The following is a 19,879-nucleotide window of genomic DNA, read 5'->3' on the forward strand; positions in this document are numbered from 1 at the left end:
CTTTTTTTTTTTTTTTTTTTTTTTTTGTGATACTGGGGATTGAACCTATCTACTGAGCCATATCCCCCAGCACCTTTTTTTTTTTTTTTCTTTAGAGACAGAGTTTTGCTGAATTGCTTAGAGACTTGCTCAGGTTGGCTTTGAACCTGTGATCCTCCTGCCTCAGCCTCCCAGGCCTCTGGGTTTCTTGAAGAAACCAGCCTGACCTCTTCCTTAGCCTGTAGACCACACATTCAGCTCTCATGTTGGCAGCTGTCCAAAGTGCAGATGAAAACCGCATCCTTTTGGTCTTCAAATGTGGTCGCCCCTCTCCAGCTACTATACAGACCATAAAGGTGGGTTCTTTGGACTCAGACCTCATCTCACCTGGTGTCAAGTCTGGCTGCTTTTGTTGATTTTTTCCCTTTTATTCTGTGGCTTCAGTAATGCCCCTGGGGAAGAGGAGCAGTCGGTGCTCACAAGCACAGTAACTGTTCATTGCATTGGAAGTGCCATTCTTGGAAGAATGCGGAGGCTGTGCTCCTGGGTGATTAGGTCTGTCCCTATGGGTTATTTGCCTACCCAGAGTGACTCCTTAGCATTCAGAGGTTAATGGGGCAGTTTTGAACAAGGGTCAGTTAATAGAGTTGATAGACAATGCAAAGAATAAAAACAAGATAAAGATTTTATAATGTGTATCTTTGCTTATGGAAGTTTATGTCAGCGATTTGATCTATAGTTTTTATTAATACATAGTTTTATTTTGTAATTCAGAATAACTGGCATGTTTGTAAGCTCTTTTTTATTTCTGATAACCACTTAAAAATGTGAAAAATGAATGCATATCAGTTGTAACTGTTTATGGAATATACTTGTTAATAGTTGCTTAAGGAAGAAAGTTTTAAATCCACTTAACTGAACATTTAAAATTCATAATTATAGCTTCATATCTAACATGGAACCTACTTTGTTAATTTACCTTGAACTTAATATCCAAGTCTAACTGTATCCTCTCTGTTCAAATGAGGGTACCACCTAAGGTCTCTAAAGAAATTTTGGTCTTCTAGTTATCAGCTGAGTAACATGGAACTATAGAACCTACAGGCTTATTATGTGTCATGGTTCTGTGGGTCAGGCAACGGGACTGGGCAGTGTTGGTGGGCTGCTTCATGATGCCAGTCATCTTAGCTGGAAGGACCCTGGTGGCCGAGGACCTGGGGCCACCAGCCTCTCTGGCTCTGGCAGTCTCGGGAAGTCAGATGTGCCTGGCTTCTCTGGAGACCCAGGTGGAAGCTGCGAGCCTTCTGTGGTCTTCCCTCAGAAGTCTCAGATGGCCTTCCCGACACAAGCCTGGTCAGGCACGTCCCTAGGACCACTTCTGCTTAAGGAGAGGCCTTTAGACTCTGCCTTTCAGAGAGAGTAACCAGACACACCAGTTGTTAGTGTGCTGTTCCCTCCCTTTCTCTCCCGTGTGAAGCATGCTTTGTTGGTCTCCAGAGCCTCAAAGCCCCTTTATTGGTATCAGGGATTGAACCTAGGGGTGCTCAACCACTGAGATACATCCCCAGCTCTTTTTGTTTTTTATTTTGAGACAGGGTCTCAAAAGTTACTTAGGACCTCACCGAGTTGCTGAGACTTGAACTTGGTTTCCTCCTGCCTCAGCCTCGCAAGTCACTGGACTAGAGGAGTGCGCCATTGCGTCTGGCCTCTAAACCTTTTTGTATCATGGTGTTGGTAGAAGGCTCAGCTAAGTCTTGGTGACCAGCCATCTGTACTTCCCACACACCCCCTCCATACTGAGGAGATAGGAGTGACTCTGGTGGACACTCCCTGCAGCAGTGGTCAGAAAAACTGCTCCTAGTGGCCACCTGCACTGATTCTTAGCTTAAAGTCCAGTCCTCCTCCCTGAGAAAGGTGCTTTGTGCCTCCTTACTCCCCTGGCTTTGCCATTCTCTATCAGTGTTCTTCTTAAACATCTGGGTTCTTAGTGGAACATCTTTTGGTTATAAGTGGGGGATCCAGCAGCCTCCTTTTCAGTTTTTTTCTGACTCCAGACATGAATTATAAGAAATACTTTCTTTAAGTGAAGTGAGCTCCAGCTGTACTGGCATGTATTAGTCCTGAGCCACCCTCGTGCTCTCGGGGACAGGCTTTTTGTTCTCTGGCAGCCGCTTCTGTCCTGGGCACTGGAGGACAGCCTTGGAAGGCCCACTTTTTACCAGGCCCACTCTGTGTCTCGCCCCAAGATCTTAGAATGCTGAAAATATTTTTGGTCTCTGATCTGGGCCACAAAGCCGTTTCTGACTTCTAAGGAGTAAGAAAAACCAGGGATAGAAATAGTTTTATTTCAAACTTACAGAATGTTGGATCCTCCATAGTTCTTCCAGATTCTGTGTGGAAATTAAACATCCTTGCTTATTAGTTCATTTCTCATCTTTTTGTTTGTTTTTCTAGATCCTATTTGGTTAGATACCCCCCTCTTTTTTTTTGGTCTTGGGGATTGACATCAGGTGCTTAACCACTGAGCCACCTCCCCAGTTCGTTTTATTTTTAAATTTGAGACAGGGTCATGCTAAGTTGCAAAGGCTGCGTTTGAACTTGTGACCCTGCTGCCCAAGTCTGGAACGGCAGGTGTGTGCCATCCCAGAAGAAGATGGCGTCATCTTTTAGTAGCATCTGTTTGGTCTTATAGTGCCATGTGTCATGGCTTTTTATTACTGTAGCACCCCATTTCTGACTACCAGATTCTGTTCTGTTTATCTGTTGTGCTTTAAAACCACCCCAAAACTTGTTATAAGGGAGAGAGAGAGAGAACCAATTGAGAATTCCCATCCAGCATATATGCATGTACGTTATCATCAGGGTGCCATTTGGGGTCCAGGTCCTTCAAGTCCTGAACAGAGAATTGAGCAAGACACAGAGGTAGCAAAGTACAAAGTTCTTAAAGGTGAAAATAGCACCCTGTTAGAGCAGAGTGGGCCAAGCAAGAGGGTGAGGCAGGGGCGCTCTCAAGGCCTCAGGGTCTGGAAGTTAGGGTCTTATGTCCTGAGCTGTGGAGCATTCTCTTCCCTACATGGACCTGACTGATGACCTTACCCCATTTACTCCCATTGGTTACCTTACGATACAGGATTAGAATATTTTCTAATTTCCTTCTCCCCATTGGTTACTTAGAAAACGTAATTAGAATATGGTGTCCTTTACCCCATTTGTCATTTTAAAATTCACACCTGTGGCTGGAGTTGTCACTGTCATGAGTCCTCAGTGGTGGGAGTTGTCATAGTAATAGAATTTATTATAAGCAGGGACAGGACTCTTCTCCTTGTACGAGATGAAGCTGAGCATGGTGGTGCACACCTGTGGTCCCAGTGGCCTGGGAGGTTGAGGTGGGAGGATTGCACGTTTAAAGCCAGCCTCTGCAACTTTAGCAAGGCCTTGAGTAACTTACTGAGACCCTGACTCTAAATGAAAACTAAAAAGGGCTTGGATTTGATTCAGTGGTTATGAACCCTTGAGTTCAATCCCTGGTACAAAAAAACAGTAGAGATGGAGAAAAACATATAGTGCTGACACTGTTCAGGGAGAGCGAGAGGAGCTCAATGTCCCTTCTGCTTCCACTTAAAGTGTGAGTGTGGCTTTCTCCTGCCACTGCAGGCCAGCCTCCCTTCATGGCTTCCAGCGCTGTCCCACCTGAATGCTGCCTTGGTGGCTAGAGATGAGAGCTCTCAGGAAGCTTCCCTCCAAGGTGACCACTTGCCTGCGAATGTCAGGTGGCTACCTTGTCAGCGTGACCCCCTGGAACAGGTGCCTGCTTGCTTTAAACCCCGCTAAGAGATTCTCTGCATAGGAACCTACTAGGATCTTGCCCTTGCCCCATGATCACCCACAGTTCAGACTCTGTCTTCCCACACTCCCGTCACCTGTGTGCTCCTCACCTTTCTCACCTGTGTGTGTGCTCATTGCTGTGTGTCATGTGTAGGTGCACAGTTGTATATGTCATCATATACAAACCCTTTTTCAGATCAAGGAAGAATAGCAGGAGTCTTTTTCTTCTTTTAAAGAATTAATTTTAACATTTCTTGCAAGACGGGCAGTTTGTGGGCTCTCTCATACAGCGAGGAGGTCCATGGAACAGGGTAGAGGAGAGTGTGGTTGCATAGTCACTAATCAAGACCTCCAGAGACCAAGCAGGAAGCAGGTCTGATTTTGGTGCGCAGTTACCATATATATACTCAGGCAGTAGCTAAGCAGATTACAGGCAGCCACCAGTGCAATGTCTACTAACTGTACTTGCAGTGACCAATCGAGGAGTGGGCTATGGAGCAAGCCCAGGGACTGCAACACATGACCTCATGCCCAGGGCTATGCCTACGGGGTAAGCAGCCTGCTGCTCACACACTAGCACGAGGGGAGAGGCCTGCCACCTTAAAGTATGCCATGAATGCAGTACCCCAGGCACTTGTCCCCACTTGTCTCCCCGCTCTAACTGTGCTGCAAGGACCTCAGCCAGCATTGCTGTTTTTCGTCTAGTGGCCTTTACATGGTTACGTAAGCATCTCACAACACAAGAAAAAATTATCACTAAAACAGTAGGGCCAGGGTAATAGCATTATAAGGATTAGTTAATTTGGCTATCAGGTTTTTCCAGTGCTCCGTCAGTCCCTGGAAGAAAGAAGAGGTTGTCAAGATAGACACCTTCATCTCATTGATTTTGACAATTGCCTTAGTAAGGTTTTGCATAGTCATAACACATTAGCATCCCAAGTGCCCTTAATATGCAGAGAAAAACTGGAGAAGTGTAAGGTTACATTTTCAGATACAGCATATTGGGTGACACAAATACTATGAAACTCAGGGTCACAATGAGCCTCTGCAACAAAACAGAATATCTAGTTGTTCCTGGTGAGGTCTAGTTCTTGCTGATGACTAAAATAGCAGCTTGGAAGATTTTATTTAAGTCACTTTGAATGGCAAAGGCTTCTGCCACGGCAGTGGACACATTGTTCACAGTCTGAGCAGCCTGGATACTCCACGTGAATGAAGCAGTGACAGTGGTTGTGGTGGCATTGGTGGTCACCAGGGCAGTAATCCCAGAGATGATGTTAATTGCACACCTTGTCTGTTGCAGGATCTCATTTAGAAGATTCTTCATCTCCATGTCCCATGGACTCTTCAACTCTGGACAGGGTCACTGGAAGCCAGATTGCTGGGGGCACTCTGAAGAAAAATATAGGTTTAGCTTTCGCAGCAGGGGTTAGACAATTTGTGAGCCAGCAGGATGTATTGACTGCACAAGGGATCTCTGTATGAGTGACATTTATGCCATCATTGATTATTAGCATGGCAAAGGGTGGCATAACACAAGCTTGTGCATAGTGGGTATGGGTATAATTTGTCACAAAGGCAAATCCATGGTCAAGGTCTGGACTCAGTATAGACCCATTCATCCAGCCGGCTGTTGCAGCTAGCAATATTGGCGTGATGTCCATCATGCCATACTGATTTCCTGTCTACTGGTTGGTAACGGCTTGTCCCGTGAGCAGTTACTGCAGTGGCCCGTAGGGTTTGGGAGCACATCAGTTACATTCCAGGGAGCTGCGCCTGCCCAGGTGCATAGATATTGTTCTTCCCCAGAGAAATTCTTCTTATTAAGTAGATAAGCTATGGCAGTGACACATTATTCCATGGAATGCTACCATTATCTGAGGGGAGCTTTCCAAAAGCGTTATTGGGCATGTTGGCAGCAAGGGTTTCTTGCATTTGTCATGAGGAAGTCTATGGCTACAGGTAGCATTAACTATATTTCTAAGGCCAGTGAGAGAAAGCCCAACACAAGACTTATTACAGTTATCTATAATAGTTTCTCTGGAAAGAGCAAAACAGAGGGGACTGTCCTGATTGTAGGTCTCATTATTATCAACTATGGAGAAACAAATGGGCAGGGTAGGTATGGAAATGCTGGTATTTCAGGTACAGTTACCTGATGGATAATTCAGGATCAGTAAGGTTGGAATTATTGGAAAAGCGCTTAGGTAAAGTCCCTTCCCAATTAGCAACTACTAAAAGTGATGGCCTAGTGACCAAAGCTCAATTTACCTCATGGGAGGCTTCACTATTAGCAGTGAGCATTGCACACACTAGGACCATCGTCATAGGCCCAGGGATGGGATTGCCACCAGGCAAAGGGGCCAATCTGGTGGCTTATTCAAAAAGACCTTTATCACCCCAGGTTTCTCTACATGAGGTCTGTTTGTGTTGTTGAGTCCTTTGCTTGTGAGGTTTCTCCTCCAGAGTTGGTTCCTTTATCTTATTGGTTGGTGGTTCTGGGTGTCCAGGGCTTGACTTTCTGGCAGGCACCCAGATGGGGTGAGGCTCCTCTTAACCTATGCAAACCCCCGACCCGTGGTTAGGAAAGGCCTCGGACCATCCCATGCATTTGTTATGGGATCCTTCCATGAGATCATAGGTAGATGGGAGGGCCCCAAGAGGGGGGCCCAATGCTTATAGGCTGCTGTTTCCATAGAAGATTTTGACATTGAAAGAAAAATTAAAGCAAATAAGTTTTTGTTCAAGGCATCAAGAGGGGACTTGGTATAGTTTCCCTCCTGTTTTGTAGCATGGTCTTTAATTCCTTGTGTGCTTTTTCTATTATGCCTTGAGTCTAAGGGTTGTAGGGGATCCCAGTTAAGTGCTATATATGCCAATCATTACAAACCACTTGAAATGTCTTGCTAGTATAGATTGGCCCATTGTCAGTTTTAATAGACATGGGAACATTTGTAATTCCAAAACATTTAGTAGATGGGAGATGGCCTTTTTTGTGTGGTTTCTCCTGTGGGGGCTGTGGCCATTACACAGCCTGAGTTGGTATCAGTGATTATATGAATATATGTTAAATTTCCAAAAGGTACATAATAATGAGTGACATCCATTTGCCATAGAGCATTAGATTTTAACTCGGGGATTTACTCCAGCAGGTTGTGCAGGGCCAATGGGGAGAAAAGGTGCACATTTTTTGCAGTCTCTGACTAGCTGTCTGCAAGCCTCCTTAGTCCTGCTTTTATGCAGCTACCATCACTGAGGGCTGCAGAGAGGCTTGAACTGCTTGTGTCCCTATATCCTGGGGGGCCAAAATCCACTCATCCAGTGTGCCATTTCAAACTGGAGCCACTGCTGCTCTGTGTTCCTTATTTAGTCCATCCCAGATCAACTTCTTGGCTAAGGCCACCCTGGCTCCTTCATGAGACACCTTCCCTTCTTCTGCCTTGTTTACCCTGTCAGTAAACTGTGGCAAGTCCTCTGTGGCCTTCTGCCTTAAGCCCTATATGGAAACTGTCCCTCCCGCAGCTGGCAACTTCCTCCAGGCTCTCAGAGCCCAGAGCCACACCTGATCGAAATAATTTGGTTGGCCTGTAGCCTGTACCGCAGGGGAACTATAGTTCCCTCTCCCTGCAAGCAGTCAGCTGGAAGGCTAACATTTGTGGTGTGGTTAGGATCCCCTTGGTGTTCACAGTCATCACAGGAGAATGCCTTCCACTTCAAAAATGTTGCAGGCTCAAGAGCTGCTCTGGCTAGGTCTCTCCAGTCCTGAGGGCAATTTAGTTCAAGACTGAGGGATTCAAGCGTTTGCTCTGCAAGGTGCTCTGGTGTGGGGACCTTGTTGACTGGGAAGGCTTGTACTCCCTCACCCCACTTCTCATCTCTTATCCTACATAGATGTTCAAAAGGATCTCTGGCTCCTGGAATAGGTTTCTGGGACACCATGTCTGGGGCCTGTCTGGTGGCCTGGTCATTTCCAAACTGTCATAGTCCTTTGCTGGCTTTGGCATTGCCTCATAAGGAGGCAGTTGCCATTGACTCAGGGAAGGATATCACCTTTGCCTGTCAGTAGAAGGCGCACCTGCACCACTTGTGGTCACCTCTTCCTGCACATGAAGGCTAGAGGTACCATTTCCTGCCTTTCTCCCTCCTACACCTGCTGCAGTTGCTTTTGAGGTAGAATTCTCCCCCACCTTTTTCCCCCATCTGTCTCTCACAGCCTCATCTTCCCTCAGGGCCATCATTATATGACCAGGGTCTGTTGCAGGTTCCCCTAAACTTTGCTGAATGGCTGTCACAATAGGAAAAAAATGTAGTGATATATTATACCCCTGTCTCACTTCAGCTTGCTGCTCATTTGACATTATCTTGTCCCATATCCTAGGATCAAAATCATCAGCAGTATTGATCCGTGGGTTAGTGTTTATTATTATTATTACATCTCAGAACTTCTGGGCTTCTCTCTTCTTCAGGATTAAACCTCTAGTATCTAAGAAAGTGTGCAGCACTTGCAGCTGCGAGTCTGTGGTGGAACTCAGTAGGTTCCCCATTTTCCCTTCTTCACTGCTCTGTGAGGGGCCACACCCTGTCTTATAGGCTTACCTCAGGTCCCTGCTCAGGCACCTGCTGTGTGGGCTCTCTCGTCCAGCAAGGAGGTCCCACAGAACAGGGTAGAGGAGAGTGTGACTGTGGAGTCGCTAATCAAGTCCTGCAAGACCAAGCAGGAAGCATGTCTAATTTCAGTGTGCAGTTACCATGTATATATACTCAGGCAGTAGCTGAGCAGATTACAGGCAGTCACCAATGCAATGTCTGCTAACTGTCCTTGCAGCCACCAATCGAGGAGTGGGCTATGGAGAAAGTGCAGCGACTGCAACACATGACCTCATGCCTAGGGCTGTGCTTACAGGGTAGGTAGTTTGCCGCTCACACGCCTAGCATGGGGGAGTGGTTTGCCACTCAGGCGCCCTTAACATATGCCATGTGTGCAGTACTCCATGCCCTTGTCCCCACAAGGCAGAAAATTCTCTCAGGTGTCCATCTTTGAGGAGTGTTGTACAGTCTTAGCCAGTGAGACTTTTCTCCAGGCCCCTCTCATTTGTGTGACTTGTGGAGAGGTTGGGTGTCCTTTTCATCTTTGTTCTTCTATAGGCAGATTTCTTCTTGCTGGCTTTATTCATAATTTTTTTTCATTTTTTTCAATTTTGTTGCTAGGGCTTGAACCACTGAGCCACATCCCCAGCCCATTTTTTTGTTGTTTTATTTTAATATTTATTTTTTAGTTGTAGTTAAACACAATACGTTTATTTTACTTATTTATTTTTATGTGGTGCTGAGGATTGAATCCAGGGCCACACACATGCTAGACAAGTGCTCTACCTCTGAGCCACAACCCCAGCCCTGTTGTTTTATTTAGAGACAGGGTCTCACTGAGTTGCTCAGGGTCTGAGTTGCTGAGGCTGGCTTTGACCTTGTGACCCTCCTGCCTCAGCCTCCTGGGCCACAGGGATCACAGGCATGCACCACTGTGTCTGGCTATGTTTTTATTTTTTTGAGTGCTGTTTTAGCATATTACCCAGTTTGACATTGCTTATTTGAGAACTCCAACGTATTGGCCATATCTGTCTGATGCCTGTTCTTTCACCTCATGTTGTAGTTTCCCCTTTGCTCTGCAATGTGGTTTTCCTTCTTCCTAGGCACACATGGTGTGCTGGGTAAATGAACTGGAAAGCATAGGCGTGCTGGAAGCGGTCTTAGTTTCTTCGCCTGATATAGCAAAACATCTTGTACTGGGTGCCTTGTAAGAAGCAGAAATGCATTGCTCATAGTTTCAGTGGCTGGAAAGTTAAGATTAGGTGTCTGGTGAGGTCCATCCTTCCTAAGTGGGGCCTGTTCTGTGTCCTCACATGGTGAGATGTGCGAAGAAGCCCTCTTCCCTTCTTTCTCCCGTGTTTAGGGGGTAGTCCCACTCCTGAGTTCCTTCCACACAGGACCAGTCATGTCCCAAAGGCACCAGCTTTTGTTCTGATGCGTTGGTGTGAGGCTTCAGTGTGCAGGTGTTGGGAAGACCCCTCCCCCTCCCCCGGGGATGTGGGCCTCAGTTCTGTAAGTCCTTCTTCTGTGGAGCTTCTGCCTCTGGGTGGGGGTTTCATATGTGTTCCCTGTTGTTATTGAGTTTTCCTCCCCTGTGGTGAGTCCAGATGGCCAGAGTGGACTGGATTTGGGCGTTTCTGTCCTCCTCTGGGGATGGCTGGTATGGGCTGAAGCTGGGTATCCCCTCCACCCAAGTAACTCAAGCTTAAGCTCTGACACAGCACATCAGGTCAGGCTCTGCCTAAGTGGCTTCCTGGGGACCAGCGAGTTAGGAAGAAGAGTGCTTTGGTCTGCCCCCCAGTGGAAGCCGGGGAGTTCTGAGGTGCACGCAGTCCTGGTGTGTTTGCCTAGCACGTGTTGTGTGGTGCTGTGGCTGGACTGGAGTGGGGACTTCATGACCTGAAGAGCACGGCACCTCTTCTTTTCCAGTGAGGTGCATGTTACGGCACACAACAGGGCTCTCCTTTCTCCTGTCTCACCCCAGTCTGTATAGAAATTGGGTCCAGATTAGTGCGTTAGACACCTTCTTCCTGGTGTTTATACTACATCTTCATGCCAGATCACATGGTCCTTGGAGCAGCAGGATTTTAGTCATGTATATTTCCACTAACAAGGATGGTTTTAGGTCTATAAGGTAAACTTTGTGAAAGTCTTTATAATAATTTAATAATTATAGTGGCAGAATTTTTCTGATTTTCCTTTCTCCCTTGATGTAAAGTACAAAGCAAACTCTTAATTTTACATGAGATACTTGCACACACACACACACACACACACACACAAGTTAATGCCCAGATTCTTGTTTTTGTGCCCAGGGAAGAGGGCTTGGGCTGAGGAGACATGTTCATTACAGGGGATGGTGTCCTTTGAGGATGTGTCTGTGGACTTCACCTGGGAGGAGTGGCAGGACCTGGATGATGCTCAGAGGACCCTCTACAGGGACGTGATGCTGGAGACCTACAGCAGCCTGGTGTTCTTGGGTGAGTGAAATGTCCCAGTAACTCACAGAAGGAACACTTTGTTCCTTGGTGGTAAATGTAGGCACCATTTGTAACATTTCATGCCGCTTAGGTTGAAAACTCGAGTCCGTGAATAACCCATTACCCCTCTCTAGCCAAAGGTTCCTGCAGGCCCCTTCATTGCCCAGCTTCTAGGTGGGCTGCTGTCATTCTCCAAAGTCCTGCATTATTTCTCATTAACAGGGCTTTTCATTACCAGACCTGAAGTTATTTTCAAGTTGGAGCAAGGAACAGAGCCATGGCTGGTTAAAGAAGCCCTGGACCGGTGTCTTCCAGGTCAGTCTATGTGCTGGGCATGGGAGGCCAGGAGGAACAAGCAAGGCAGAGGTCGGCCTTGCCCTGCACCCTCACACCTTGTCGGCTCAGGGAGGCCGTGGTGGCTCACGTGCCCCTGCTCTGTTGAGTTCTCCGTCCACTGGCACTAGCTTAAGCCCACCTTCCCTGTGGCTGCTTTTGCTACCCACCTTTCCAGTGTCCTCATTGCCCTGGTTTCTCCACGCTGTGGACTTTGTTCAGATGTTAGTTCACACGTTCGTTTATCCTTTCTGCGTATCTTAATTGATCAGATTTTAAGCTTGATAATATTATAGTTGTACATAGTACCACAGTGCTCAAAGTGATGCCTTTTTTTCCCTATAGTTTACAGTCTGATGAGAGGGAAATGAGAATGATATTATAGGTTGTTGGATTAGAACCACAAGGCGTATTTAATCAGTGAAAGAGAGAAGTGTTGTGTGATGGTTCAAGAAGGGGGTCAGAGAAGGTGATATCAGGGGATGTTAGGAGTCTGTTTTGGCATAGCTGCAGTTTGAGTTGCCGCTTTTCCAATGTTGACATATAGTCTATAGGAAATGTAAAATCTAAATTCAAGAGTGGGACAACTTAGAGATACAGATTTAGAAATCAGTGGTTTAAAGCTATTAATTAAGTCATTTTTATTGAGTAAGTCATCTTTACAATTGATAAGAAAATGAGAAGAAAGGTCCCAGAGTGAGCCTCATGTACCACAATGTTGGAAATCAGGAAGCAGAGGAAGACCTGGCATAGGAGCATGATAAGGGAGGTCCTGGACTTGGAAGGGACCAGGAGGTTCTGGTTCTCAGGGCCAAATGAACCAGTGTGTGTTGCAGTGCTCAGACTTTTGGGGGCATGGATCTTGAATTCAGCATTTCTGCCTTCCATTTGTGGAAATCATTCTAAAATAACAGAATGAGAAATGAACAGGAGATTCCATTTTCTATGACACTGGGAGGTAGCTAAACACCAACACAATACAGAGCAGAGCATTACCAAGCAGGGCCATGTGCTGGACCTTGGAAATGGTACTCCAGGGCTGCTGGCCACAGAGGTGGTGCAGAGCTAGAACCTCTGGCCAGGAGGGTTGTCCAGGTTGTGGCTGCAGTTCCTCAGGCCTGGTTCAGAGGAACACAGGGAACTGGGTTCAATTAGGAATTTGCAGGAAGCTGTCCTGGTTCAACATGGGGAAGAGGAGTTTTTCTTTTAATTTGAAATCCCCTAAAAGCCTCTAGCCACTTCCCAGGGAGTTGTGAAAACTAAATAAACACATATGGTTCCCATCCCTAAGCCATATTCCTTCCAGACAAATGACCTTCCTGCAACTGCAGGTAGCTGATCCATAAAGTCTTTCCAGTCATCAAAACAGAACTGGTATGAATGCCAGCAGGAAATACCCACCATTGTTAATAAAATAGAGGGAGGAATTAAGAAAATAAATGGCCAAAAGTTAGCACTTAGTTTAAAATTGCAACCAGCCACTAAGGACATATTTTTACCAAATATTTCTTCACAATATAAAAAAGAAAAAAGTGAATCAATGAAAAGCAATTTAGCACTAGAAAATCAATTAATGTAACATTTCACTGTCAAAAAGAAAAACCATACACTTATAAAGCTAGTACTTATTGACTCCTATAAACTCTTATGCTGCTGTGATAGGAAGAAACTTCTTTACATTTACATGAGCATTCTACAAAGGGTGTTGACGTGTGGTTCATGGGAGTGTTTGTTTATTTCTTATTTTGTCATTTCAGATGTGCAGATAGTTGATGATGTGGTTGAGAACAGCCAAGAAAATCACGGAAGACACTTGTGGCAAGTTGTTGTCAACAGCAGCACATCAGCTAAGGAGAGACTTGAATTAGGAAAGGCATTTCATTTGAGCTCAAAATGTATTTCAAATCTGATGGTAAATAATGGGAACTCTTCAGTAATGAGACCTCAGGAGTTGGATGTGTACCAACTCATGCCTTTCCCTGGAGGGCCTGTTGTGAGATGCGCAGCAGAGAAGTCTGGTGCCTATGAGGTGCCCGGGAAGGCCCTCAAACACAGTGAACTCCTCAGCCAGAGCCACAATGCCCAGGCTGGGCAGCAGCATCTGGAAGGTGGGGGACAAGGGAGTGCCCTCAGCACAGAGAGGGGCAGCATGGCAGGGACCTGTTTGCACAGTGAGTGTGGGAACAGCTGTGCGTCTCCCCAGGCAGGGAGGAAACCCTTCACATGTGGTCTGTGTGGCAAGACTTACTCCAGAGCATCTGCCCTTGCTGACCATCAGAAAAAGCACACAGGAGAGAAGCCCTACAAGTGCAGCAGATGCGAGAAGTCCTTCTTTGTTAGATCTGTTCTTAGAGACCACCAGAGAACACACACTGGGGAGAGGCCCTACACATGCAGCAGCTGTGACAAGTCCTTCTGCCATCGGTCGGCCCTCATTACGCACCAGAGGATCCACACTGGGGAGAGGCCCTACGAATGCTGTGAATGTGGGAAGGCATTCCGCAGGAAGTCGGCTCTCATCATCCATCGCAGGATTCACACAGGAGAGAAGCCCTATGAGTGTGAGGTGTGCAAGAAAGCCTTCTGTCAGAAATCAGTCCTCAGCTTACATCAAAGGACTCACACAGAAGAAAAGCCCCACGAGTGTGACCAGTGTGGAAAAGCCTTCTGCCGGAAGTCGGCCCTTACCATCCATCAGAGGATCCACACGGGAGAGAAGCCCTATGAGTGTGCACAGTGCAAGAAGACCTTCTGTCAGAAGGCAGGCCTCACTCTGCACCAGAGGACTCACACAGAAGGAAAGCCCCATGAGTGTGACCAGTGTGGAAAGACATTTTTCCTGAAGTCGGGTCTCACCATGCATCACAGGACTCACACGGGGGAGAAGCCCTTCAAATGCAGCGAGTGTGGGAAGGCCTTTTCCCAGAAGACCCACCTCCGGAGGCACCAGAGCATGCACACCGGGGAGAAGCCCCACACATGTGCCCAGTGTGGGAAAGCCTACTTTCACAAGTTGGATCTCACCAAACACCTGCGGATTCACACTGGCGAGAAGCCCCACGTGTGTGCTCAGTGTGGGAAAGCTTTTCGCATGAAGTCATACCTCCACGTGCATCAGAGAACACACACTGGGGAGAGGCCATACGAGTGCAGCAGGTGTGGGAAAGCCTTTCGCCGCAAGTCGCATCTCAGCAGTCATCAGAAGACTCACCCGGAAGCTGCTCCGCATGGTGGAGACTGGCTGTGTGTGCTGCAGAGAGCCCCGACTGTTCTCTAGCTCGCCTGCCCACCCCTGCCTCTGCTTGCTGTGGGAGGAGCCTGCAGCTGCCTGGGTCCATGCAGTGTAGACACATGGGACCAATGTTGCTTCCAGGTTAGATGACAAACATTCCCTGTGATGCTGTCAGATGACAGACATTCCCTGTGACGCTGCCCGAGTTCTTGAGTCCCATGATACCCAGGGTGGCCCTGAGAAATCTTGTTAGAGAAGGTGATTGTGACCGAAAAGGAGTTGCCTGAAGAGATCAGATGGCTTCTCTTTCCAAGCCTCCATTTATACCTCGTAGGAGTGAGAAATAAATCCTCCTCTGTTGAGCCATTTTTCGTGTGATCTGTTTGCATTACAACCCACTGAGGCACATTCCCTGTACAAGCTTTTGAGAGAAGTTTTCAGCCCTTGTTATGAAATTCACACAGAAACCTGTCATCATCTTTTATTCTTTGTTCAGTTTACCAGAAAAATCAGAGGAATAATGCCACAAATTGGGAACACCTTTTCAGGCAGAACACGGAGAATGAAGTAAATTTTTATAATATCTTTAGTGTGTCAAAGCTTTGAACATAACTTTCAGTTTTTTCATATACCAGAATTTTTTGTAAAGGGAAAGCAACTGATTTATGTGATAAGGATATAAATTTTCAAATAGGTTGCATATAGTATCACAATGCTTGTTGAAGTACTGGACCATTGGCCAGTAGTGATGTGAGTGGTGATGTGGCCTGCCAGCAGGTATTTGACTCTGTCTGCAGGAACTTGGGGTTGTCGTAACTGGAGTTCATAGGACCAGCCTCTGCACAAAGCAGCTCCTCCAGGTGGAGGGTTTGTGCATGAGCATTCAGCATTACCACGTTCTCTGACCGGAAACCCATGGTGGAGATGTATGTGTACACCTGCCATAATGTGACATATTGAGATACTCCAACTAAATACTGCTCTAGCTTCTTTATTCCTGAATACATGAAGTGTAAAGTATCATTGTACATACTTCCCCCCTACTTTTCTATTGTATAAAATTTGTGTAAATAATATTACTAATCTGATTTTTGATTGGCAAATATAACTTCTTTCTGAAGTTCGCATCTTTCAGAGTCAGCCAATAGGGTTTTTTTTTTTTTTTAATTTTAGGTGGACACAATTTTTTTTTTATGTGGTTCTGAGGATCAAACCCAATGCCTCATGCATGCTAGGTGAGCACTCTACCACTGAGCCACAACCCCAGCCCAAACCAGTAGATTTTTAATACAAGCAAATACACAGAAATGTGTGAGTCAGGCATGTTGTTAACGTCTTAAGTCTGATTAAACAGATGTGAGCAACGGCCCTGACTTTCCTACTCCGTGTAAAGCAGTCTGGAAGGAAAGTTTCCCTCTGTTGACAGCAGACATGAGTGTGTGCTAAGGAGCTGTGTGATCGAGGGGTCTTCGTTTGCATTGATGTGCCCTGTGTGCATTTCCGTTGGTGGGGATAGTGACTCTTCCCTCTGTTGATTGCCCTTGCTTCATACCTGGATGGGGAGTGCTAACAGGACTTGCCTCCAGGGTTGAAGTGAGGCACCTGCTGGATGCTGCAGAGCTTTGAGCACTGCCTGGCACTTCATGAGTACTGAGTCACCTGGCTGTGAGAGTGATGGCGATGACTGATCTACAGAGTAACTGTTAAAAGCGGCAGGTGGCAATGACAGACTTGTTCGGCTTCGTGAGAACCATCTTCAACTTTCTGGCAAAGTGTTTTCTTAGCTTACCCACTTCTACACATGAGATACTCAGAGTTACTGGGTTAAACTTTGTATTAGCCAAGATCATTCTTTCTTTTAGTACTCTTTGGACTGAGCATGATTGGTAGGGGTCTGTGGCTTGTCTGGAAAAGCCCTCTCAAGGCGGAAGGGAGATGTGGAAGAGACAGCAGCAGGACATTGGTTACTAGGTGTGCCCCTTGCTTGCACATTCCAATCCTTGGAGTAGAGACTGGAGAGCTGTTGAGGCAGTGTGGTGGTGTGAAGGGTCACCAGTAGCCAACCCAGGAGCCCCTCTTTTTTGGAGACATTTATGCAGAGTATTCAGTTTTTTGGTAGCAGGGATTAAACCCAGTCACACTTAACCACAGAGCCACATCCCCAGCTCTTTTTATATTTTATTTAGAGACAGGGTCTCACTGAGTTGCTGAGGCGTGCACCACCATGCCCAGCAGCATTTGGTTTCTATTGCAAAAGAAATAGTCACTGTTCTTCGTGTTACAGTTTCTGATATTCTTGTCTAGAGATGGCTCAGGTGGGTTCCTGGCTTAGGATCTTAGGAGGCTGCAGTCAAGGTGAGACCAGGCTGGGAAGCACCACTTATGAGTTCATTTGTGTTTGAGCAGACGTGGTTCCCTTGGGGAAACATTTCTCTTGTGCTATCTCCAGTGTAAATTGAGTATGTATAGCCCTATGCCGTGAATGTAAACCCCTCACATCAAGACTGGGGAAGACCTAGCTAATCAATAATTTGAGTGCCGAGGCTGGGGTTGTGGCTCAGTGGTAGAGCACTTGCCTAGCATGTATAAGGCCCTGGGTTCGATCCTCAGCACCACATAAAAATAAATAAAATAAAGGCATTGTGTCCAACTACAACTAAAAAATAAATATAAAAAAATAATTTGAGTGCCATTTCTTCATCTTCAAAATGTGGGTTAAAGGTTTTGTGTCTGTTACACAGTGGCAGAGTGCTTGCCTCGCATGTGTGAGGCACTTGGCACCACACAAAACTAAATAAAATAAAGGTCCATTGATAACTAAGAAAATTAAATAGAAAGGTCACATCACTTACAAGCAGTGATGGTTGGCTCCTTCCACTCCTGCTCTTGATGGTTTCCTCCTCTTGCTTCACTACTCTGGCGGCATTTCTGGGACCACGTTGATAAGAACTTGAGTGTGGACTCTGTTCCAGTGTCCCTCCATTCACTGTGACGTTGGTGGGGTTCATTCTACATGGCCTTATGATGTCCCCATGTTTTTCAGTGTTTTGTCATGTATGGGGGCTGGATGTTGTCCAAGGCTACCTCTGCGTATGTTGAGATAACTAAGTGATTTTTTTGCCTTAATTTTATTTTTGTGATGAATTACTTTTATTGATTTGCATGGGTTAAAACATCCTTGCTACCCTGGGGATAAAACCAATTTGTCATTTTGCACAATTTTCTTAATATGTTGAATGCAATTTCTTTCTATTTATTCCATGGATTTTTATCTAAGTTCCTTAGGTATATTGGTCTATAATTTGCTTGATGTATCTTTTATCTTTTTTTGGTATGAGTATTATACTAACTTCATAGAAAGAATTTGGAAGTATTCCATCTCTTTCTGTTTTATGGAATAATTTGAGGAGCATTGATATTAGTTCTTTAAAGGTCTGGTAGAATTTGGCTGAGAATCCATGCAGTCACGGGCTTTCTTTCTTTCTTTTTTTAAATATCTTTATTTTATTTTTATGTGGTGCTGAGGATCAAACCCAGTGCCTCATGCATGGGAATGCTCTGCCTCTGAGCCACAACCCCATCATGGGCTTTCTTTATTGAAAGATTTTTTTAAATTACTGATACCACTTGTTATCAGTGATGAGTTCTGCTTCCTCAAAAGTTTATGTTTGAACATTAGAGAAGTGCACTGAAGTGGCCCATAGCTGGTGTTCTTTTACCCCAGGAAGTGGGCGTGTCTTGCCCCTTTTACACATTTTAGATTTTCTTTGTTCTTCTGCCCTCTTCCCCCTTATCTCTCTCCTTCTTTTGTATGTGACTGGTCCCAGGAGATGCCTGGTGGGATGGCCAAAAGGTGAGAAGCAGATGGGAAGCAGGAAGGGCCAAATGGCGGGTCCAGGCTGAAAGCAGCTCTGCGGGCATTCATTAACATCTCCTCTCTGTTCTAGGTGTGCAACAGCCTTCTGGGAGTATCAATATAGGCATATAATCTGGATCATCTAAGGACTCTTGGAGGCATTAACATTTCAGTCTTTCAGTGGCAGTCTCCATCTTCAAGATCTGACCCTTTTACCTATCTACTCACTGCCTGTCTTCAATTCTTGCATCTTGCCCCCCTCTAGCTTTAGGGCCTCCTTAATGCTGTAAGGAAAATGGTGATGACCACTCTTGCTGGTTCTACCTGAGTGGGTGAAATGGCATGGGGCAATCTATTTGGAGTTCCTTTTGGGAAATCAGGTTGGTTGAGGGTCTGTGGCAAAACTCTGGTTTGGGAAGAACATTTTAAAGTCATCTGAGGGTAGGTGTTTCTATGAGAGAGAAACAAAAAAAGACCTGAGTATTGAAATAAGATTAATGCAAAGTAAATGTTAAAGCATCTGGAACATGTCAGTGAATATCATGAAAATGATAGAAGTCAATAATCTCTCACCAGGAGGTGTAAGAATTGAGAAATTGTTTCTATAATAAGGCTGGAGAGGATAAGGCCTTTATTTGGGAATGTACATCTTTAAAATTGCCAGAGTTATTAGAATTGTAAACATAACATTTAATGTGCTTTTGAGAACTGCTGTCCTTCAAAGTAAAACTGAGGACAAGAACAGTAATTATACCACAAAGTAATGATAACTGTTGGAAATGGTGGATGAGCAAAATATTCTGATTTTAGCATTATGCAAGTATCAAAGCATCACACTATATCACAGAAGCATGTATAATTACATGTGTTAATTTAAAATAAAAATAATCACAACTAAAAAAAAACATTTAATGTGCTAATGTCATCTGATTTTTGTAGATAAATTTTTATTATGATCTCTATTTTTTTAATAAAGATCCCTTTATTTCTCTTACTTAGGGCAAGATAATTATACTAGCAAACATTGAATAAGCCTACCTATGTAGGACGTTAGGCACATCTGTAGGCCTTAAACTTCTGACTGGCAGTTACTCTTGATAGTTATCAGGCACTCCTTCCTAGGAATCTCTCTTCTGTAGCCTCCAGTCTTACATATTCTTGGAGTGGATAAAACTGGTGTACATGTTAAGTTATATTAAAGTAACTATTTTTTTTTCTTTTAAATGCCCAGGGATGACTCCATGTTCTTGTGATGGAGGTGATTCTGCTAATGATGAAGTGTCTGGTGTATTATATATGGAAAATGAGAAACCCCCAAAATAGTGAAACCTGGGAAAAGTGGGGTGAGAAGGAAAGCCATACATTGAGAGCATTGATCCTTTCCCAGTACACTCTTAGCCAGGATAAAACAAACCCTGGGGAAGCGGTTTTCATCAAATCTAGAAAGTCAGTCTGGGAAGAGGCCAAAGCATGAACTCTTCCATAAACAAATCCTTTCCAGATACCAACCACTGACCCCAGGTCAGTGGGGTCTGCTCCAGTAAGATAAATCCCAGAGATTGACTCCTGACCCTAGATTCCCTCCCG

General features: G+C 45.3%; 1 protein-coding gene across 5 annotated transcripts in view; it reads left to right on the forward strand.

Moving 5' to 3' along the window:
* The window catches only part of LOC107153227 (zinc finger protein 717-like), an 18,070-nt gene extending 3,268 nt beyond the window's left edge, over positions 1 to 14,802 (forward strand). For 3 of the 5 annotated variants that reach the window (XM_015498747.2, XM_015498748.2, XM_048801339.1), the window contains 3 exons: positions 10,745 to 10,871; positions 11,094 to 11,186; positions 12,962 to 14,802. In XM_015498747.2, the coding sequence (XP_015354233.1) occupies positions 10,745 to 10,871; positions 11,094 to 11,186; positions 12,962 to 14,481 (1,740 nt within the window). In that variant the 3' untranslated portion in view covers positions 14,482 to 14,802. Of the gene's footprint in view, positions 1 to 95; positions 336 to 10,744; positions 10,872 to 11,093; positions 11,187 to 12,961 lie in introns of all 5 variants that reach the window. The other 2 variants (XM_048801337.1, XM_048801340.1) reach the window with 2 other exon arrangements.
* Positions 14,803 to 19,879: the final 5,077 nt, after the last annotated feature.

The sequence above is a fragment of the Marmota marmota genome, unplaced genomic scaffold (assembly GCF_001458135.2).
Source record: "Marmota marmota marmota unplaced genomic scaffold, marMar, whole genome shotgun sequence".
Classification (NCBI taxonomy): Eukaryota; Metazoa; Chordata; class Mammalia; order Rodentia; family Sciuridae; genus Marmota; species Marmota marmota.